Source organism: Crinia signifera, chromosome 8, assembly GCF_055691185.1.
Source record: "Crinia signifera chromosome 8, ASM5569118v1, whole genome shotgun sequence".
Classification (NCBI taxonomy): Eukaryota; Metazoa; Chordata; class Amphibia; order Anura; family Myobatrachidae; genus Crinia; species Crinia signifera.
In genome coordinates this window covers 152,364,717-152,382,368 of record NC_139224.1, presented here as the reverse complement: position 1 = coordinate 152,382,368, position 17,652 = coordinate 152,364,717, and the positions used below count along the sequence as shown (strand labels likewise).

Sequence of the window (17,652 nt, the reverse complement as noted above, 5' to 3'; positions counted from 1 at the left end):
CTTGGAAGCAGGAGCCGGCCAGTTAAACTTACCATGGTAACGAGAGCGCGGTGAACAGGACGTCACTAGATGCGCCGTCGCACAGTACTCTAGGAGTTGTAGTCCACACGCTGATCACTTATCCAGCAGCTTTCTGAAGACCGAACTACAATTCCCGTCGAACACCGCGGCTGGATGGTGGCTGCCATAGGTAGAATCCGGCTGAGCCCGGGAGAGTTCAATTTCTACTCTGTGATAGGTTAAGATGAAGCCCGTCACCCGCTAAGACACCATGGTGGGTATCATCAACTCCGGGTGTGTGATTAAATGGGTGTGATAGTTGTCAGGGGGAACTTGGTCATGAGGGTTGTTTGTTGGAGATAGAGAGGAGGGGGGCAATGATTTTTGTGTGTGCGCTGTCATTTGGGGGGGGGGGGGGTATGAGAGTTATCAGTTAGGGTACCTGGGTCCCCAGTTGGGGGTGTGAGTTGTCAGTTGGGGGTAGGGGACATGGGTTGTCAGTTGGTGTAGGGGATGTGGGCACGAGAGTTGTCAGTTTCGGTAGGGGACGTCACGGACGTGGGTGCTGGAGTTGTCAGTTATGGTAGGGGACGTGGACATGAGAGTTACCAGTTGGGGAAAGGGTTGTGAGAGTTGCCACTTGGGGTATGGGACGCAGGCGCAAGAGTTGTCAGTTGAGGTAGTGGATGCAAGAGTTGTCAGTTGGGGTAGGTGATGTGGGCGCGTGAGTCGCCAGTTGGGGTAGGGGATGTATTCGCCCAGGATGTTCAATTACTTTTCTTTCTTATCAGAGGAGGAGTTTGGCTCCCAGTCAGCTGGCAAAGAGGAAGCAGGGCAGCTCGTCCGAAGATGAAGACTGGCACGAAGATACTGTGAGTAATTGACTGCTGTGTATAATGGAGATTTATTATGTGCTAATCTTACAGCTTCCTCCCTGGTGGTCATATGAATTAATATTTATTGAAGCTATTGTTTTTATCAATTTGAAATCTCTTCTAGAAACGGAAAAGAAAGCGATGTGTCATCGATAAGGAGAGTAGGGACAGCTGGATGTCACCATTTCGGAAGCCTCTGGTTCAGCTGACGAACAGGCCAGTGTGCCTCGACAGCAGACAACATGTATGTTTGTGTGGTCATCCCATGCTATGTTATATCCTAGACATGAACTGTAATACTCAGTACTGCTATGCGATGCTGTCTCCCATACCCACAATATCTAATATATGCATTTGAAGAGCTGATGCCTGTATGGGTACCATCTCAGATTAACACCATCTGATAATTGTTGGGTGGTACCTGTCCCTATGTAATGTGCTATTTACACCAAGTTGGTTTCTGAGATGATACCCAGCATATCCTTTTAAAAAGCAGAAGTTGCTTGTGCATCCCATTCACTCCATTTTGTAAGTAACCAATCTCTAAAAGATGCCTGGTTCTACAGGCACCATGGCGAGACTACAACAGCTGTTTAATGCAAAGGGAGCCTAGATGTACATGGACACATCTGTATATATCATAAATGTTCCTATATAAGTATTATCCTCCAGTGGTGCTGATCAGATCTCCACGTAACTGACTCCTATGACAAAATGGTGGTGGATCAAGTATCACAACGTTTACTGCAGTTATCTACGCATTTCACCAGTAATTAGATGCTAGTTACAATCCACTGTAAGTGTTTTAGGATTTTATTTTCCCTTTCCAGAGCTGACCATAGTACATGGTTGCCTACCTGACCCTCTCCATGAGGGAGAAAATGCTCTGTTCCTGGACTTACAGAGTAATGTTTTATTACCAACACCTGTGGTGAGCTAGTTAATTGCTGACAAAGGTCTTTGACTGCAGGTGATGTTACCAGGGAAGTCCAGGAACAGAGCATTTTCTCCCTCATGGAGAGGGTCAGGTAGGCAACCATGCCGTAGTATTTACCGACCTCACTGTTGATGTGAGTTACCATATGCAAGGAATTGGTCAGGTGAAATTAAGGGTATGCATCAAGCGCCTCATTCACACAGCAGTGAGTGTGAAGCGGCTTACCTTGTAATTTGGGGTGTGGTATGACTCACCTACAGTCGGGATTCCGACAGTAATTACTCAGACGTCGGAATCCCGACTGCACAGCGGGGGGAGCGCAATGAAGCCCCTTGCGGGCTCGCTGCGCTCGCCACCTATTTTATTCTCCCTCTATGGGGGTCGTGGACTGTCGAGGAGCCGTCCGGCACCTGTAATTTGAAACCAGTTTCTAAACACATCCTACACCCCTGAAAGGTGTATGTGACTCCTCCTACACCCCAGGAAGGGGGTGCCGGATGACACTCCAGACAGGGGGATCCCAACAGTCAGTATCCCGATGTCGGATTCCCAACTGCCGGTGCTCCGACAGGGGACATCCCGACTCACAGGGGCTATTCTACCTTGTGGGGGTCCATGACCCCACAGACGGAGAATAGAACCGCAAGGGGCTTATTTGGGCTTGCCCCCCTGTCGGAGCACCAGCAGTCTGGATACTGACCGCTGGGATCCCTCCTGTCGGAGCGCCATACCACACCCCCCGGAAGGAATAGAGTGGCTCCTCCTATACCCCTCAGAAGGTGAACACTGGTGCCGCTCCTGCCCACCATGAATCTATATAATGTGGCTCCTTTTAGAACCCTGGAGGGGATATCGTGCGGCTCTTCATAGGAGTTCTATATAATCTCAACTTGTCAGGTGCTACGTGTATTGTAATAAAAACGTAATTGTTTTATAATCAATTTGAAGGAGTGACTGTTCTATTTCAGCCCCTTCCAAGTCATATTTTAGTTATTTATGCACCTTCTTTACCACGTAGGTTTACTACATTCTTTTATGTCACTAAATTTCTTTAATATTTTTCGTCTAGGAGGCGTTTATCCGTAGTATATTATCAAAGCCGTTCAAGGTTCCAATTCCGAACTACACAGGTGAGTTGATGCAAATGTATAAGTCTTACATGTTTTTGTCTAACATAGGCAGCTGTGTAGAGGTTGGCTTATTTTTGGCTGATCGCGCTTATTTTACTCCCGCTTCTCTATGCTGATTGGTTGCCAGAGTTTAGGGCAGGAAGATAACTTGTTTTTTGGGGGCTACAATAGGCTAATATGCCAGAAGAACGTGGTAGGAGACAGTGATTGTAGACTAGAGGGACAACTATGTGTGTGAATTTGTTTACCTGGCTTGAGTTAAGGTTTAACGATAACTGGTACCCTTTCAGTGCCGTGTGCTGCCCATGGCCCTGGTGAAGATACAGGTTTCCTAAGCCCTTGGTTCTAGATTTTCTATGAGTTTAATGAACTCTCGGAAACAGGGACCTCTCACCTCCTGTCCTTTTGTTGGTTGTCACCAAGTCCAGCTGTGCAGCCATGCCTTGGGTCTCTCAGTACTGTACTTTGTTGACATAGCCCTGTTCATTTAAAGCAGGCATGTCCAACGTTGGCCCTCTAGATGTTGTGAAACTACACATCCCAGCATGCTTTGCCACAGTTTTGCTATTAGAGAATGCTAAAACTATTGCAAAGCATGCAGGGATGTGTAGTTCACAACATCTGGAGGGCTAACACTGGACATGCCTGATTTAAAGTATTAGTCGGTTGACACTCTGTTACTGTTTTGTATTTTACTTGTTGGATCTCCATGATTTATGTACTGTTATATTTTCCTGGGTGTTGCAGGATTTTGTGGTACATTATAAGTCAACAGTGATTTCTTTCAGCGAGTTCTCTTGTGTTCCTGTTTCAGGAGGAATGGGCCTGCGGATGCTCGGTATTAAGAAAGCCGGGGTACGCAGAGCACTCCATGATCCCTATGAAGATGGAGCACTAGTACTCTACGAGCCCCCGATTTTGAGTGCGCATGAACAACTCAAACTAGACAAGTAAGGTCCTGTCTTGTGTCATATGTCAACCACAGACGTTGCTGATAAACACAGAGTTGATGGCTAGAAAACATGTTAAATACCCATTTAAAATCAGTCATGTAATTATGCAGCACGTAATTGCAAGATGGGTTCCTGGTTACACCATCATCTGTCTATAGGCCTGGCTCAGGTTTGTAGGGAAGCCCCTGTGCATTATCGTATGCTAATTCTGCAGGCGGTCTGACATCCGAGTGCTGCGTCTAAGGATGCCGGATCAGATCACCGTCCGTCATGATGGCAGCAGCCTGTGGTTATCGAAGCTTACTTACACTGGCCTTCAGAACTGGTGAGCGGGGTCTAGGAAGTCTGACCATGCAGACTCTAGGCTTGGCATGACTACACAGACAGGCAGGCCAGGCCCTGGTTTGTGAAACAGACCTGGTCTCCGCCTTCCCAAATACCGCAAGGGGGGAACTGCGCACCAAGCATCTGATTTGTACATAAGGCATAAGTTCTGCTATGTTCACAGGGAGCAAAGGAGAGAAGCCATAGAGATCAATCTATCTCCGCTCAGTTTCAGCCTTCAGTTGACTTGAATGAATCTGCCTGCCATTGCTGCTCTATGTATCTCTCATGTGGTGCCAGTCAGGTGATGCTGTCAGTAACTCTGGTTTTTATGTAGAGAGAAGTTGCCAGTCCATGTTGTGGTGGATCCTGTCCTTGGCAAGGTTCTCAGGCCGCATCAGAGAGAGGTAATAATCCCTATTTTTACTAAGGATCGTCCTCTTGTATTGTTACTGTATCACACACCTCAGCCGGACAGTCTGCATACTAACATACATAAAAAGCACATCAGAGGTTGGTGAAGGAGCTGGCAGGTGTGAGATAGAGGGTAGAGGGGTTCCAGCCAGTAAATGTCTAGTCCCGTTCTGTGAGACTGCTCCAGCTCCTGCTGTGAGACCCGTGTGATACATGCACCATTCTGCTCCTCATTACTGACCACATAATAAATATACATCACACACTTCTTCCACGCCAAGAACTAGTCTTCTATAGTATCCCTTATACTCTCCCACTGATCCCAACAGTTACGGTCACATGACCACCACCCCACATTCTTAAAATGTTTGTATGCATTATTGATCTCTAGAGTAGATCTGCCGCCTTCATGCTGTTACTTTTTGCCAAATGATTTATCTATCAGAAATGGAGGTGTCGCGTACCTTCCGGGGGTGTAGGGGGAGTCACATTATACCTTCCGGAGGTGTAGGGGGAGTCTCATTGTGCCTTCTGGGGGTGTAGGGGTCACACTATAAACCTTCTTTACTACATGCAATAGAAAAGGGAGGTTTTCTTAGACATCCCGCCTTATACATTCTGGGGGTCTAGGAAGTCACACACTATATGCAGGGTGGTAGGAGGAGTTGCACTGTACACCTTCCGGGGGAGTAAGGAGGGGTCAGCCATACATCTTCCAGGATAGTAGGAGGAGTTGCACTGTACACCTTCCGGGGGGTGTAAGGAGGGGTCAGCCATACATCTTCCAGGATAGTAGGAGGAGTTGCACTGTACACCTTCTGGGGGAGTAAGGAGGGGTCAGCTGTACACCTTTCAGGATAGTAGGAAGAGTTGCACTGTACACCTTCTAGGGGGAGTAAAGAGGGGTCAGCTGTACACCTTTCAGGATAGTAGGAGGAGTTGCACTGTACACCTTCTAGGGGGAGTAAGGAGGGGTCAGCTGTACATCTTCCAGGATAGTAGGAGGAGTTGCACTGTACACTTTCTGGGGAAGTTGAGGAGTCAGCTGTACATCTTCCAGGGTGGTAGTAGGAGTTGCACTGTACACCTTCCGGGGGAGTAAGGAGGGGTCAGCCATACACCTTCCAGGGTGGTAGGAGGAGTTGCACTGTACACTTTCCGGGGGAGTAAGGAGGGGTCAGCTGTATATACATGGTATAAGGAGTTGCACTGTACACTTTCTGGGGAAGTTGAGGAGTCCTCTGTACATCTTCCAGGGTGGTAGGAGGAGTTGTGCTGTGCACTTTCCAGAGGTGCAGGAGGAGTCAGTTGTACACAGCCTGGGGGTGTAGGAAGAGTTGTGCTGCATACCTTCTGGGGACTTATCTGTCACGCCATACATTGGCGTGGTAGGAGGAGTTGCACTGTACACCTTCCAGGGTGGTAGGATGGACCCTAAATACCTTTTACAGTTGTGTTTTTTTAATTTATTTTTTATCTGTTTCTAATCTGCCGACTGTGAAGATAATTGAATAATAATTTGTCACTGTCTGCTGGTAGTGGTTACTCAGGAGTAATATGTTCCTGGTATCAGTCTAATGTCCTATTGCTCCAACCAGCAGACTGGCAATAATGTTACCACTTGCTGTTAGTAAATGTTATGACCAACCATTGCTAGGACTTGCAGAGATGCTCTGACACGTGGACCTTTATGTGATTCCCAACATGCAGGGAGTGAAGTTCCTGTGGGAGTGTGTGACCGGCAGACGCATTACCGGCAGTCATGGCTGTATCATGGCAGATGAGATGGGATTGGGGAAGACTCTGCAGTGTATTACTCTCATGTGGACCCTTCTCCGGCAGAGTCCAGACTTCAAACCTGAAATTGACAAGGTCGTAGTAGTATGCCCCTCAAGCCTGGTCAAAAACTGGTATAATGAAGTGGGCAAATGGCTGGAAGGGAGGATTCAGCCCTTAGCCATCGATGGGGGTTCCAAGGATGAGATTGATCGTAAACTAGGTATGTGTGAAGTCTGTCTTTCCCAAAATAGTTACTGTATATGCCCCCAAGAGATAGAGCGCACCCCCTGACTTTAACATTGTATGTGCGGTGTAGTGTTCATTCCGGCACATAGCACACTCCGGTTTGTATCACAGTGCTGACATAAGAGACCAGAGTGTGCTAAAATCAGAAAAGAGGAACTGCATGACGTGTGACCGGTGCAGGGTGCAAGAATGAACACTGTAGTGCACTCTCTTGATATACCACCTCCTCCACCCCCTCCTCCCAAGAATGACATCATGTGAGTGGGAGTGTCTATGAGCATGAGACCTTTACAAATGCGATATTCATTTGTTTCCACCTCCTGAGACATCAGAACCTGATTCCATGAATAGAAATGACATATAGTAGTAATATTAATTGCTCTTCCTTTTCCTTATAGCTGGCTTTATGAACCAGCACGGGACTCGGGTTCCCTCACCGATCCTTATCATTTCCTATGAGACATTCCGCCTCCACATGGAAGTTCTACATAAGGGTAGCGTGGGATTGGTCATATGCGATGAGGTGAACACAGGCTTGTATGGTCTTCCACTGTTTTACCTGACATAAATGTTTTACTGGATTCAGCACGAAATACCGACGCCGGAATCCCGACCACCAAAATACCGACAAGGGGGGCCGTGGATGCCCCCCCTTGCGGCCTCGCTATGCTCGGCACACTATTTTATTCTCCCTCTATGGGTGTCGTGGACACCCATAGAGGGAGAAATTGCCGGCATTGCAGCGGTCGGGATTCCGGCGTTGGTATTTCGGGATTCCGACCGCCGGGATTTTGACTCCATCTGGTTCTTTTTTCTGCACTACTTTTTTTTTATTTTTTACTGTAGTCCTATTTGTATGTTGTGTCTAGTAACGCCAGTTTAGGATGCCTGATGTGTTATTACAGATTGCTCTTTCTTTGACTCATTATATTTACTGTTCATTCTAGCACCCGCCATATTTGAAAACCTATGTAGTTCCTCTTCCCTGCCTTGGGTATCTCTGTCTGCTGTGGTGTTTGTAGCACATGTCTGGTTTGCATATCAGTGGTGATATACAGATCACACTGTGCTAGAAGCACTACAGCAGACAGCGACACCCCAGGCAGGGAAGAGGAACCGCATGGGTTTTCAAATAGGGCAGGTGCTAGAATGAACACTATATATTGTTTTATAACTGGTATTATACAGCGAAGTCTCGTCTAAGGCTTGATATATAGGCTCACATGAGCAATATAAATACAATGTCTGAGTATATAGTCGCTGCAGGCTTTCGGACTCTAGGGGAAGCTTAAAATAACAAAGCAAGTGGAGCAATATCGGCAGTGTCTTCTCCCTGAACTACTGGGTAAATGATATTCAGTGTACACATTAACGATATTGGTAAAGGATATCATTCGGCGATGTCTCTGGGACCCGCTGAACATGTGCGGATTGTTAAGATATCACTCCTCACCTTTAAGGGGGGAATTCAAGTGTTTTGCATGCCGGCAGCCGCTAGTTGGCTCCCGGTGAAGCAGTTCAAGTGTTGCTCCATTTGGGCACGCACAGCTGCTAGCCCTGACATTACGGTTCCATCATTATTATGTCTGGTAACTAATCTTCTACGAATAACGTTAAGAAAGATGTACCATCCAGGCTATACGTCCTTGTTCAGGTTGAAGCCCTTGTTTTATAATAGCAGTTTATGTGCACTTGTATTCATCACTCACTGGATGTGGCATTATTGCAGGGTCACAGACTAAAAAACTCTGAGAACCAAACATATCAAGCCCTAAACAGCCTCAAGACCTCCCGGCGAGTCCTAATCTCCGGGACCCCCATACAGAACGACCTACTTGAATACTTCAGCTTAGTGCACTTCGTCAACGCCGGGATACTTGGTGAGTGAGTCCGCAGTCTTACAACATTATCCTAGTGCTAAGCACACTGGGCTGAAATGACAGATGCGCTTTGCTGTGGCTGAAACACTGTATATATAATAATTAGACATTATGTCACTCTGCACTGGATGTATAACCCAGCACACAGTATTGCTGCATGGCCAGTATGGGTACAAAGATGCTGGTGCTTCTCCCGTGGGAGTTTTCTGTGTGTATCTACGCAGTACACGAAGAGTCAATTCTAGCTCAAACACTGCAGCCTATCATCAGGGTCCTCACCATTCTGCTGGTACATACAGTCATACCAGTAAGGAATATGTGTAACCACTAATACAGTACATGTGGAATGTAATGGTATGTAAGCACTCGATCAGATGTCACACTTAATACAAATGTTTAGTTCAGAATAGAAATGATAGACTGGAAGGCTCATCCTCATTTATACCTTGACCACAGGAACCGCGCAGGAGTTTAAGAAACGTTTTGAAGTCCCCATTCTGAAAGGCAGAGATGCTGACGCCAGCGATGCGGACCGGGAAAAGGGCGAAGAGAAGCTGAAAGAGCTGATCGGTGTCGTGAACAGGTTCGTTTCGGTTTCGCTATCACATTGTTTGATTTCAGGCATGACACCTGTTGCAAGGCATCTAGGGCAGGCATGTCCAAACGATGGCCCTCCAGCTGTTGTAAAACTACAAGTCCCATCATGCCTTGCCACAGTTTTGCTATTAGGGAATGCTAAAACGATTGCAAGGCATGCTGGGATGTGTAGTTTCACAACAGCTGGAGGGCCATAGTTTGGACATGCCTGATCTAGGGAAATAGTTAACATAAGCTATGAAAAATAGGTTATGGGAGAATGTGACCACGAGACTAATTAAAAATGAATCTAATAAACAATATACACTAAACATGATGTCTATTGTATATGGTTTATTAGATTAATTTTTTTAATTAGTCTGGAGGCCGGAACTTGTTCTGGGTAGATAAGTCCCGCCCCTGGTGGGTGAATGTTACTATCCCGAGTCCCTATTCCAGGATGGCGGATGTACTAGTAATAAACATAAAACGGTGCAGACAATGGTGGAACAAAAACAGTGATAAGTGATATAAAAACTATAAAGTGATCAATTCTGATGAAAGTATTACTAGAGGCAGTTACATCATAACTGATCACTTTATAGGCTGGTTCATGGCTCCGCCTTCTATTGTCTGAACCTATATCATACAGCCCGGGGTGTTGTATCCTGTATGTTTGAACATAGGTTATTGCATGTTCTAGGTGTCTCATTAGAAGAACATCTGACATCCTCTCCAAGTACCTGCCAGTCAAGGTAGAACAAGTGGTTTGCTGCAGGTATGTATTTGCATGTATAGATCTATTTATTTAGTTTCTTATATATAGCGCACACATATTCCGCAGCGCTGTACAGAGAATATTAGAACATTCACATCAGTCCCTGCCCCAGTGGAGCTTACAGTCTATATTCCCTACCACATGTACACGCACACAGACATTCTAGGGTTAATCTGTTGGGAGCCAATTGGGAGTATATTTTTGGATTGTGGGAGGAAACCGGAGTACCCGGAGGAAACCCACGCATGCATGGGGATATTATACAAACTCCACACAGTTAGAGCCATGGTGGGAATCAAACTCATGACCTCAGCGCTGTGAGCCAGTAATGCCCCTCTGCTGCGGGGAGTATTATTACATGCAGCTTTGACCATGTAGTATGTTGTGTCCAGGTTGACGCCTCTGCAATCCGAACTTTACAAACTGTTCCTAAAACAAGCAAAACCTGCGGAGGAGCTGGCATCGGGCAAGATGAGCGTCTCTTCCCTGTCCTCCATCACTTCTCTGAAAAAGCTGTGTAATCGTAAGTAGTACATAAAGGAATATTGTCTACTTTGCTGTGTGCCGGAACTGTATACACCATGTGCAGAATTATAGTGTGTCTCCGTGCAGGAACTGTATACACCATGTGCAGAATTATAGTGTGTCTCTCTGCTGTGTGCAGGAACTGTATACACCATGTGCAGAATTATAGTGTGTCTCTCTGCTGTGTGCAGGAACTGTATACACCATGTGCAGAATTAGTGTGTCTCTGTGCAGGACCTGTATACACCATGTGCAGAATTATAGTGTGTCTCTGTGCAGGAACTGTATACACCATGTGCAGAATTATAGTGTGTCTCTGTGCTGTTTGCAGGAACTGTATACACCATGTGCAGAATTATAGTGTGTCTCTGTGCAGGAACTGTATACACCATGTGCAGAATTATAGTGTGTCTCCGTGCTGTGTGCAGGAAATATATACACCATGTGCATAATTATAGTGTGTCTCTGTGCAGGAACTGTATTTCAGTATCTACACAGCCAAAGGGCCTGATTCTGAGCCACATGCACTCTCAGTTTTTAAGCTGCATATATTTTGAGCACACAGAATTGTGTTGCATATATATAATGGGCGTTCCTTGGGGTAACAGGGAGTTGGCCGATCGGATGCACAGAGAACGTTCTTCTTGTGATTATTATGGAAAGTGTTGGCTTGCAGAGACACTCAACCGGCAGATAGGGAGCCATACCAACCGGCAGAGGTGGCCTTACAAGTGATCAATTCTCTTTGTGCCTGCAGACCCCGCTCTGATCTATGATAAGTGTGTGGAGGAAGAGGATGGTTTTCAGGGTGCTCTGAACTTCTTCCCCCCTGGATACAGCACAAAGGCTGTGGAACCTCAGCTATCGGGTAAGTGTAACCGATGTTTCCATAGTCTTATACGTGAGCAGCGTCGCTCAGGGGTTTCCAGTATTCCTGTAAGTAGGCAGAATAAATGTAAATATCTTCTTATTGCCAGTTACTCAATAGGCTTTGTTCCCAGGTAAAATGCTGGTGCTGGATTATATCCTAGCTGTAACCCGGAGCACAAGCAGCGACAAGGTCGTCCTGGTCTCTAACTACACACAAACACTAGACTTGTTTGAGAAACTCTGCAGGACAAGAAGGTACTAAAAGACCACCGCTGAATGACAAACACCAGAAAGAACCTTCTAGAACAGGATAATCGGAGTTAACAAACTTTTGTCTCTCCTGTTCTAGGTATTTGTATGTACGTCTAGATGGAACAATGTCCATTAAGAAGCGAGCAAAGATAGTGGAGAAGTTTAACAACCCCTCGGTAAGTCGTCTTCGTCGTAACAATTTTTTTGCGGCTCCAGCGAAAACTTTTTAGTGTTCATTCTAGAACCCGCTATCTATGATTACCCATGCAGTTCCTGTTCCCTGCCTGGGGCGTCGCTGTCTGCTGTAGTGCTTTTAGCACAGGTCTGGTTTGCATATCAGTGCTGATATACAGACCACACTGTGCTAGAAGCACTACAGCAGACACCCCAGACAGGGAAGAGGAACTGCATGGGTATTCAAAGATGGCGAGTGCTAGAATGAACACTAACTCCAGTTCTATGTCTGATTGTATCATGTATTTGGCACTGACTGTGAGTTGTGGGTCAGCAGGGGGCAATCTCCTTGGTAAGAGTTTGTGTTCTGACACTCCTAATGTTTAGGATGGAAGTAGGAAGCAGCATTATTGGTAACGTCTGCCTACAGATTAAAATTACCCTCCTTATGTCACTCAGGACAGTGGTCTATTAGAACCTGCAGCTGATTGTGAAGGTGCCCATACACGATGAGATGCCGCTCCCGCGCACATAAAGTATGTGCTGCCCATACTTGCGGGGGTAGGGTGGGAAATTGCCTTTGCCCTGGAGAATGTCCGGCGTTTCATGGGCGTTCCCGTTTCCTGTCGAGTGTGTATGCAAATCTAAGTGACAGGAGAGTCACTTAGATATGCGTGCACCCTCCACATCATTCGATGGTCAGTGACCATCCAATAATGTAGGTGTTCCCCCATAGGCTGCGAATGCATGTTTTATGTTGAACATCCATTTGCAGCCATGCAGGCGAACACGCCATATGAGAGGAGGGTGGGCGGAGGATCGTAGCGGCGGGCAGCGTCTGGGGGACTGGAAAGGCTGTGTATTTGCAGCATTGCGAGGCAACCAGAGTAAGGTGCCTATGTATGGGCACCGTAAATTCTCTGCTCTATATGCAGCACATACATAAATGTAAATAGGAATCCTAGCAGAATGAGACTGTGTGAGTGTATGTACAGTTAACTCCTGTTTGCTAAGTACTGTATTCAACCCTTGTGTGCCACCAATGACCGTTCTCACCAGTGGTGGATCCATAACATAACAGTGCACTGGCACATCAGACAGGGAGAGAGCAGAGGCTGCTTTTTCCCTCCCCAGCACGTGCTGCTGTATGCTGAGCATGGGAGTGTCTGGGGAGGAATCGCTCTCCCTGCCTGACGCACTGCTGTATAGTGAGGGGGTAGTAAGGAAGGGGCGATACGTGGACCAGGTTAAGGTGAGAAACTGAAGGACCATAACTGGCATGGGCATCCCATGATGTGTGAGCTACAGAGCACTATAGTCTATAGTGTTGAGAAGCCCAGCAATGTACTCCATTTGGCACACAAACCACTCCCCATTCACCTTGCCAGGGTGCAGCGGGGTCCAGTCCTATAACCGTATGTCATTGTTTCCCAGAGTGCAGAGTTTATCTTCATGCTGAGCAGTAAGGCCGGGGGATGTGGTCTCAATTTGATTGGAGCCAACAGACTGGTGATGTTTGACCCGGACTGGAACCCAGCCAATGATGAGCAGGCAATGGCGCGTGTGTGGCGAGATGGGCAGAAGAAGACCTGTTATATCTACCGGCTGCTCTCGGTAACATCACACATTATCCTATAACTATCTGATTTACCCGCGCAATCGATCATTTGATTTTCCAATTGGCCTTTAATTGTTGGGGTTTTTAAAATTGTCTCCATTAGCATTACGCGCCTACCCCAGTAGTTTAACCTCACACACACACACACACACACACACTCCTAGTGTAATAGGTTCTAGGTTTTGCACACAAATACTTGGTTGATGACTGGTGTGATTTATATAATGGAGTTTAGACTATTAATTGTACAGTGTATGGATCATGTCAGAGAGCCATCATGTCATACACAGCCAGTGTGTAACGGGAGCCCATCCTATTGGGTAAGACCACCTACAATTCTGATTAGTGATGCTCCTCCCACATTCCCTAGACCTGAAAGCTCTCCGGCTGGTGGGGTCAGGTACTAGTGCGTGTTGGTGAGTTGCATTGGTTTTGTTTATCCATTCGTCGTTTTTCCTTTTCCAGACTGGAACCATCGAGGAAAAGATCTTTCAGCGCCAGACACACAAGAAAGCACTGAGCAGCTGTGTGGTGGATGAGGAGCAGGACGTGGAGAGACATTTCTCTGTCGGGGAACTCAAGGAACTCTTTCTACTGAACGAGGACACTACGAGTGACACACATGACAAGTGAGTGCTCGGCCGTTATAGCTTTTTGCCAGTGCATCGCGTTTATAAATTATCCGTTGATACAGCGGACAGAAAAGTAAAGTTCCTAATAACTGAAGTCCGTCTAACCTTGCGGGGAAAACCAATTCCATCCTGGCCACAAAAATCTGATCAGTATGCTATCATGTTCTGTAATTTATTTATTTTAAGTCCATGCAGCCATTTACAACTCATGGAAAAAAACCTTTGGTATCCCAATTGCACACTGAGTGAAAAATAACTACATAATAATCAGAATGCTAATGGGATGGGTCTGGGAGTGTGGTGCCCCGTGTGTTGGTAGGGCTGGTCTGCTCCAGGTTGGCACACCATATCACATTGTATGTATTTTGATCACACCTTCACTTCCCTATATAGCACTTATGTGCTTCTTATTAACTCCTACTAATTTTAATTTGTGTGCTGCCCTGGAGTACTCAGCCTGTGTCGGCATGTTGGGGGCCCATACCCAGTATTAGGGACCCCCAGTGACAGAGATGCCTTGACGTACAGCCTGGGGGCTTAGCCCTATATCTGCAGATATATGCAACCAAGATCTCTGTATTATCTGATTATTATGTAGTTGTGTTTCACTCAGTGTGCAATTGGGATACCAAATGTTTTTACCTAGACAGAATTGCCCCTCCCTTTTGGCACCTGAGTGACACACCTCTGATTGAGCAGCTTACCAACAAAAGTGATTTACAACTCATGGTCAAGGCCCCGCTTAGCCTTCCTATGGTGGTAACACCATCTGTCTTCTGCTTACAGTTGTTCTGAGTGGTCCTTGGTAGAAAAAGTTGGTTCTACAAATTTTCGTATTGATTTCCATGAATACGAGGGGCGTGCAATAAGATTCCAGATGCAAATATATTTACAGAGTAAACATTTCATGTTTTCAAAGTATTTGCCGGAGGAGTCTATACGAAGTTGTGCTTGGACCAGTCTGAAGCAGATAGGTCTTCAACGTCCTGGGTTATCTTCACTGCAGCTTCTGTTGACTCGAAACAAATCCCATACAAATTGTACATGCTTTGTGGGAACATGAACAAGCTGTATGGAGATAGGTCTGGACTGTACAAAACTCCAGGATTCGTTCATGGGCCAAAAAAAACACAGCTTACCTAGACTTGCAGGCAGGTGCTTTGTCCTGATGGAGAAGGGCACCAATGAGCGTTTGTTCTTGGACTTTGCCTGGTAATGGCTTCCAGTGCTGGTTGGCGCACCAGTATTGTTGCGTTGCTGCATGGAAAGTGGGAAAAATAGCTACAGGGCCATTCCAGTCCACAAAAACAGTCCCCATCTGCTTGGCCATGCTACAGATGATTGTTGGCCCTGCTGAGCAGTAAATAGGGGGTAGGGAAAGAAGGGATATTAGGGGTCCGCACACACTTGATTGTAATTTGATAGGTAATCCTCTTATAGGGTTCCCTATATATCCTCTTATAGGGTTTGTCGCCTAGGTTTTGGGGAAAGGGAAACCTTTTATCCCTATTATAATCACTTTTTTCTATCTTTCGTGCACTAAGCACGTCACATGTATGTTATGTGTATGTACGTTATAAGTCCATTTTAACTCTCCAAGAAATTTTCACAAGTCTCAGAAGGAGACCATCCTGTGAGGTTCTATATATTAAAAAATCATCACAGGCTGTAGGTCTCTCTTCTTCTTAAATGATAACATCAATAAAAGTTATATTTTAAAAAACAACCCTCTCTTCTATATTTGGGGCCAATACCTACCTCCAGATACAGACCATTCTTTTGGTGTGCATCCACAGCGCAATCCTTTCTCTTTCCCCTTTTTTTCATTGGCCCTGCTGAGCAGCCAGACGGACACCCTTCTTTAGCGATTTTATTTTAATGAAGAATGGAACAGTGGTCGTTTTTCTCCTTCAATAAATCTTTCCAGTGTGTACAGGCCCTTTAAATCACCCTGATTGTCCATCACTTCAGTGTATACCCAGATTAACCACACAGGAGGAGCAGCTGGCTGTAATGATTACATCTCCATTCCTAAGCATTTACGCCTGCTGTCCACCTACTCCACCCATGTCCTAATTCTCACGGAGAGGTATCAACCCTTTTAATGGGACAAGTCGAGGTGTTCCCCATGGAACGCTTGCAGATTCTAGCTATATTTTATAGAGCAGTGGTTCTCCAATTAGATCCTCTGGATCCGACACCATTCACGTTTTCCAGGTCACCCAGCAGGTGCATTCATGACCTCCACAGGTGGAGCTAATTATTTAACTTGTGATTCTGTGAGGCCTGTAAAACATGCGCTGTGTGGGGTCCTGATGACCTGTTAATAGAATGTTCTAGATAAGTCATGACTAGAATCTGCTCTACTGCTATGAGTAGCACGTCCACAGGGTGGTTTGACTAATGGAATCTTATCCCTTTTTTTGTTCTTCTCCATTTAGGTTCAAATGTCGTCGCTGTGTGAACGGACGACAGGTCCGCCTTCCCCCTGACGGTACGGACTGCACTTCTGATCTATCTCAGTGGAACCACTGTGCCGATAAGCGTGGCTTGCAGGACCAGGTGCTGATGGCGGCTTGGGATGCTGCCGTCACTTTTACATTTCACCACCGCTCCCATGAGGAACAGAGGGGGGTCCTATAGCCCTGCAGTAACTAGTAGTAGGAATCCGAGAATAACACCCTCTCCGTTTTTTGGAGATGGGAGGCCATAGTGATCACACAGGACAGCAGGAAACCGCTTCTGATCTCTCTATATATCATTGCTTCGATGACTGATCTGCGGGTTATTTGGAAGATCTGCCGGTTTGCAAGATACTGTGATTCGTGTTTACGTCCCACAAATGGATCCGAATATCACCAGTCTTCCCATACCAAAGATATTGATGATGGGAGGATATAACTGTACTGCCTCATGTTATGTGGACACGTTCTGTTCTGCAACGTGGTCTGTTTCTGATGAATGAGGGAAGATGCAGAAGGGATTTGTACATAAAATGCATCTGTCCTGGTGATTAGAGCCTGTGTCGGACAAGACTCCTGATATGGTGATTCTATGACACGGGAGGAATGGGGAAGATCCTGCTCCTGATGCCCGGACTAAGTGAGATCTGGGGAGCACCTTCGTTTCAGAGCTATGGTGATGCCTTAGAAATCCCCGGCTGGATTATTATTATTATTATTATTGCACATAAGATACCCTGACATCCTGGTGTGCACACATTATTTTCTGCATGGGGAAGAAATGAATATTGTTGCAGCAGAGATGGTATTTTCTATTTCTAAAACCTAAATTAAAATGCCTCTTAAGTTTACAGATATGTTTGGCATGTGTGATATTTACTAAACATGTCGTTGTGTATAATCCGGGTCTCCAGCCAGCCTGAGATGTGAGGAATCACAACAGCCACATCAGTCCATCAGTCCATCAGCCAGTAGATGGTAGATGTACATTATAACCATGTACTGGCCATGTGACCCGTCAATAAGCCTGTAACCTATAGTCCAGTCCTGGGTGCAACTGTCAGACAAGTGGCCCTCTGAAACTCCGGCCCACCTGGGAAACGGTCGTTAGGTCAACACTGACAAAGGGTCAATATTTGGAAGGTTTTTAGTGCCAACAGGCGGTATTTCATACTCTACCATCCACTAGGGCGTGGAGGGAGAATATAGCAGTGTGCCCGAAGCATG

The 17,652-nt window shown here is 46.1% G+C and overlaps 1 protein-coding gene across 1 annotated transcript; it reads left to right on the top strand.

The window, feature by feature from the left end:
• The first annotated feature begins 33 nt into the window (after positions 1–33).
• RAD54L (RAD54 like) lies at positions 34–17,276 on the top strand. The gene is made up of 18 exons (XM_083157426.1): positions 34–274; positions 792–872; positions 1,000–1,119; positions 2,882–2,942; positions 3,757–3,892; positions 4,557–4,626; positions 6,344–6,632; positions 7,057–7,181; positions 8,388–8,538; positions 8,995–9,121; positions 9,818–9,892; positions 10,285–10,415; positions 11,175–11,285; positions 11,419–11,542; positions 11,637–11,715; positions 13,148–13,327; positions 13,797–13,960; positions 16,405–17,276. Exons 1-18 carry the CDS (start codon positions 272–274, stop codon positions 16,604–16,606), a joined length of 2,229 nt encoding a protein of 742 aa, XP_083013552.1. The 5' UTR covers positions 34–271; the 3' UTR covers positions 16,607–17,276.
• Positions 17,277–17,652: the final 376 nt, after the last annotated feature.

Excerpts from the sequence above, each read along its gene's own strand:
- RAD54L (XM_083157426.1), top strand. Across the intron at positions 4,627-6,343 it reads TCAGGCCGCATCAGAGAGAG|GGAGTGAAGTTCCTGTGGGA; the intron begins GTAATAATCCCT and ends CCCAACATGCAG. Across the intron at positions 11,286-11,418 it reads TGTGGAACCTCAGCTATCGG|GTAAAATGCTGGTGCTGGAT; the intron begins GTAAGTGTAACC and ends CTTTGTTCCCAG.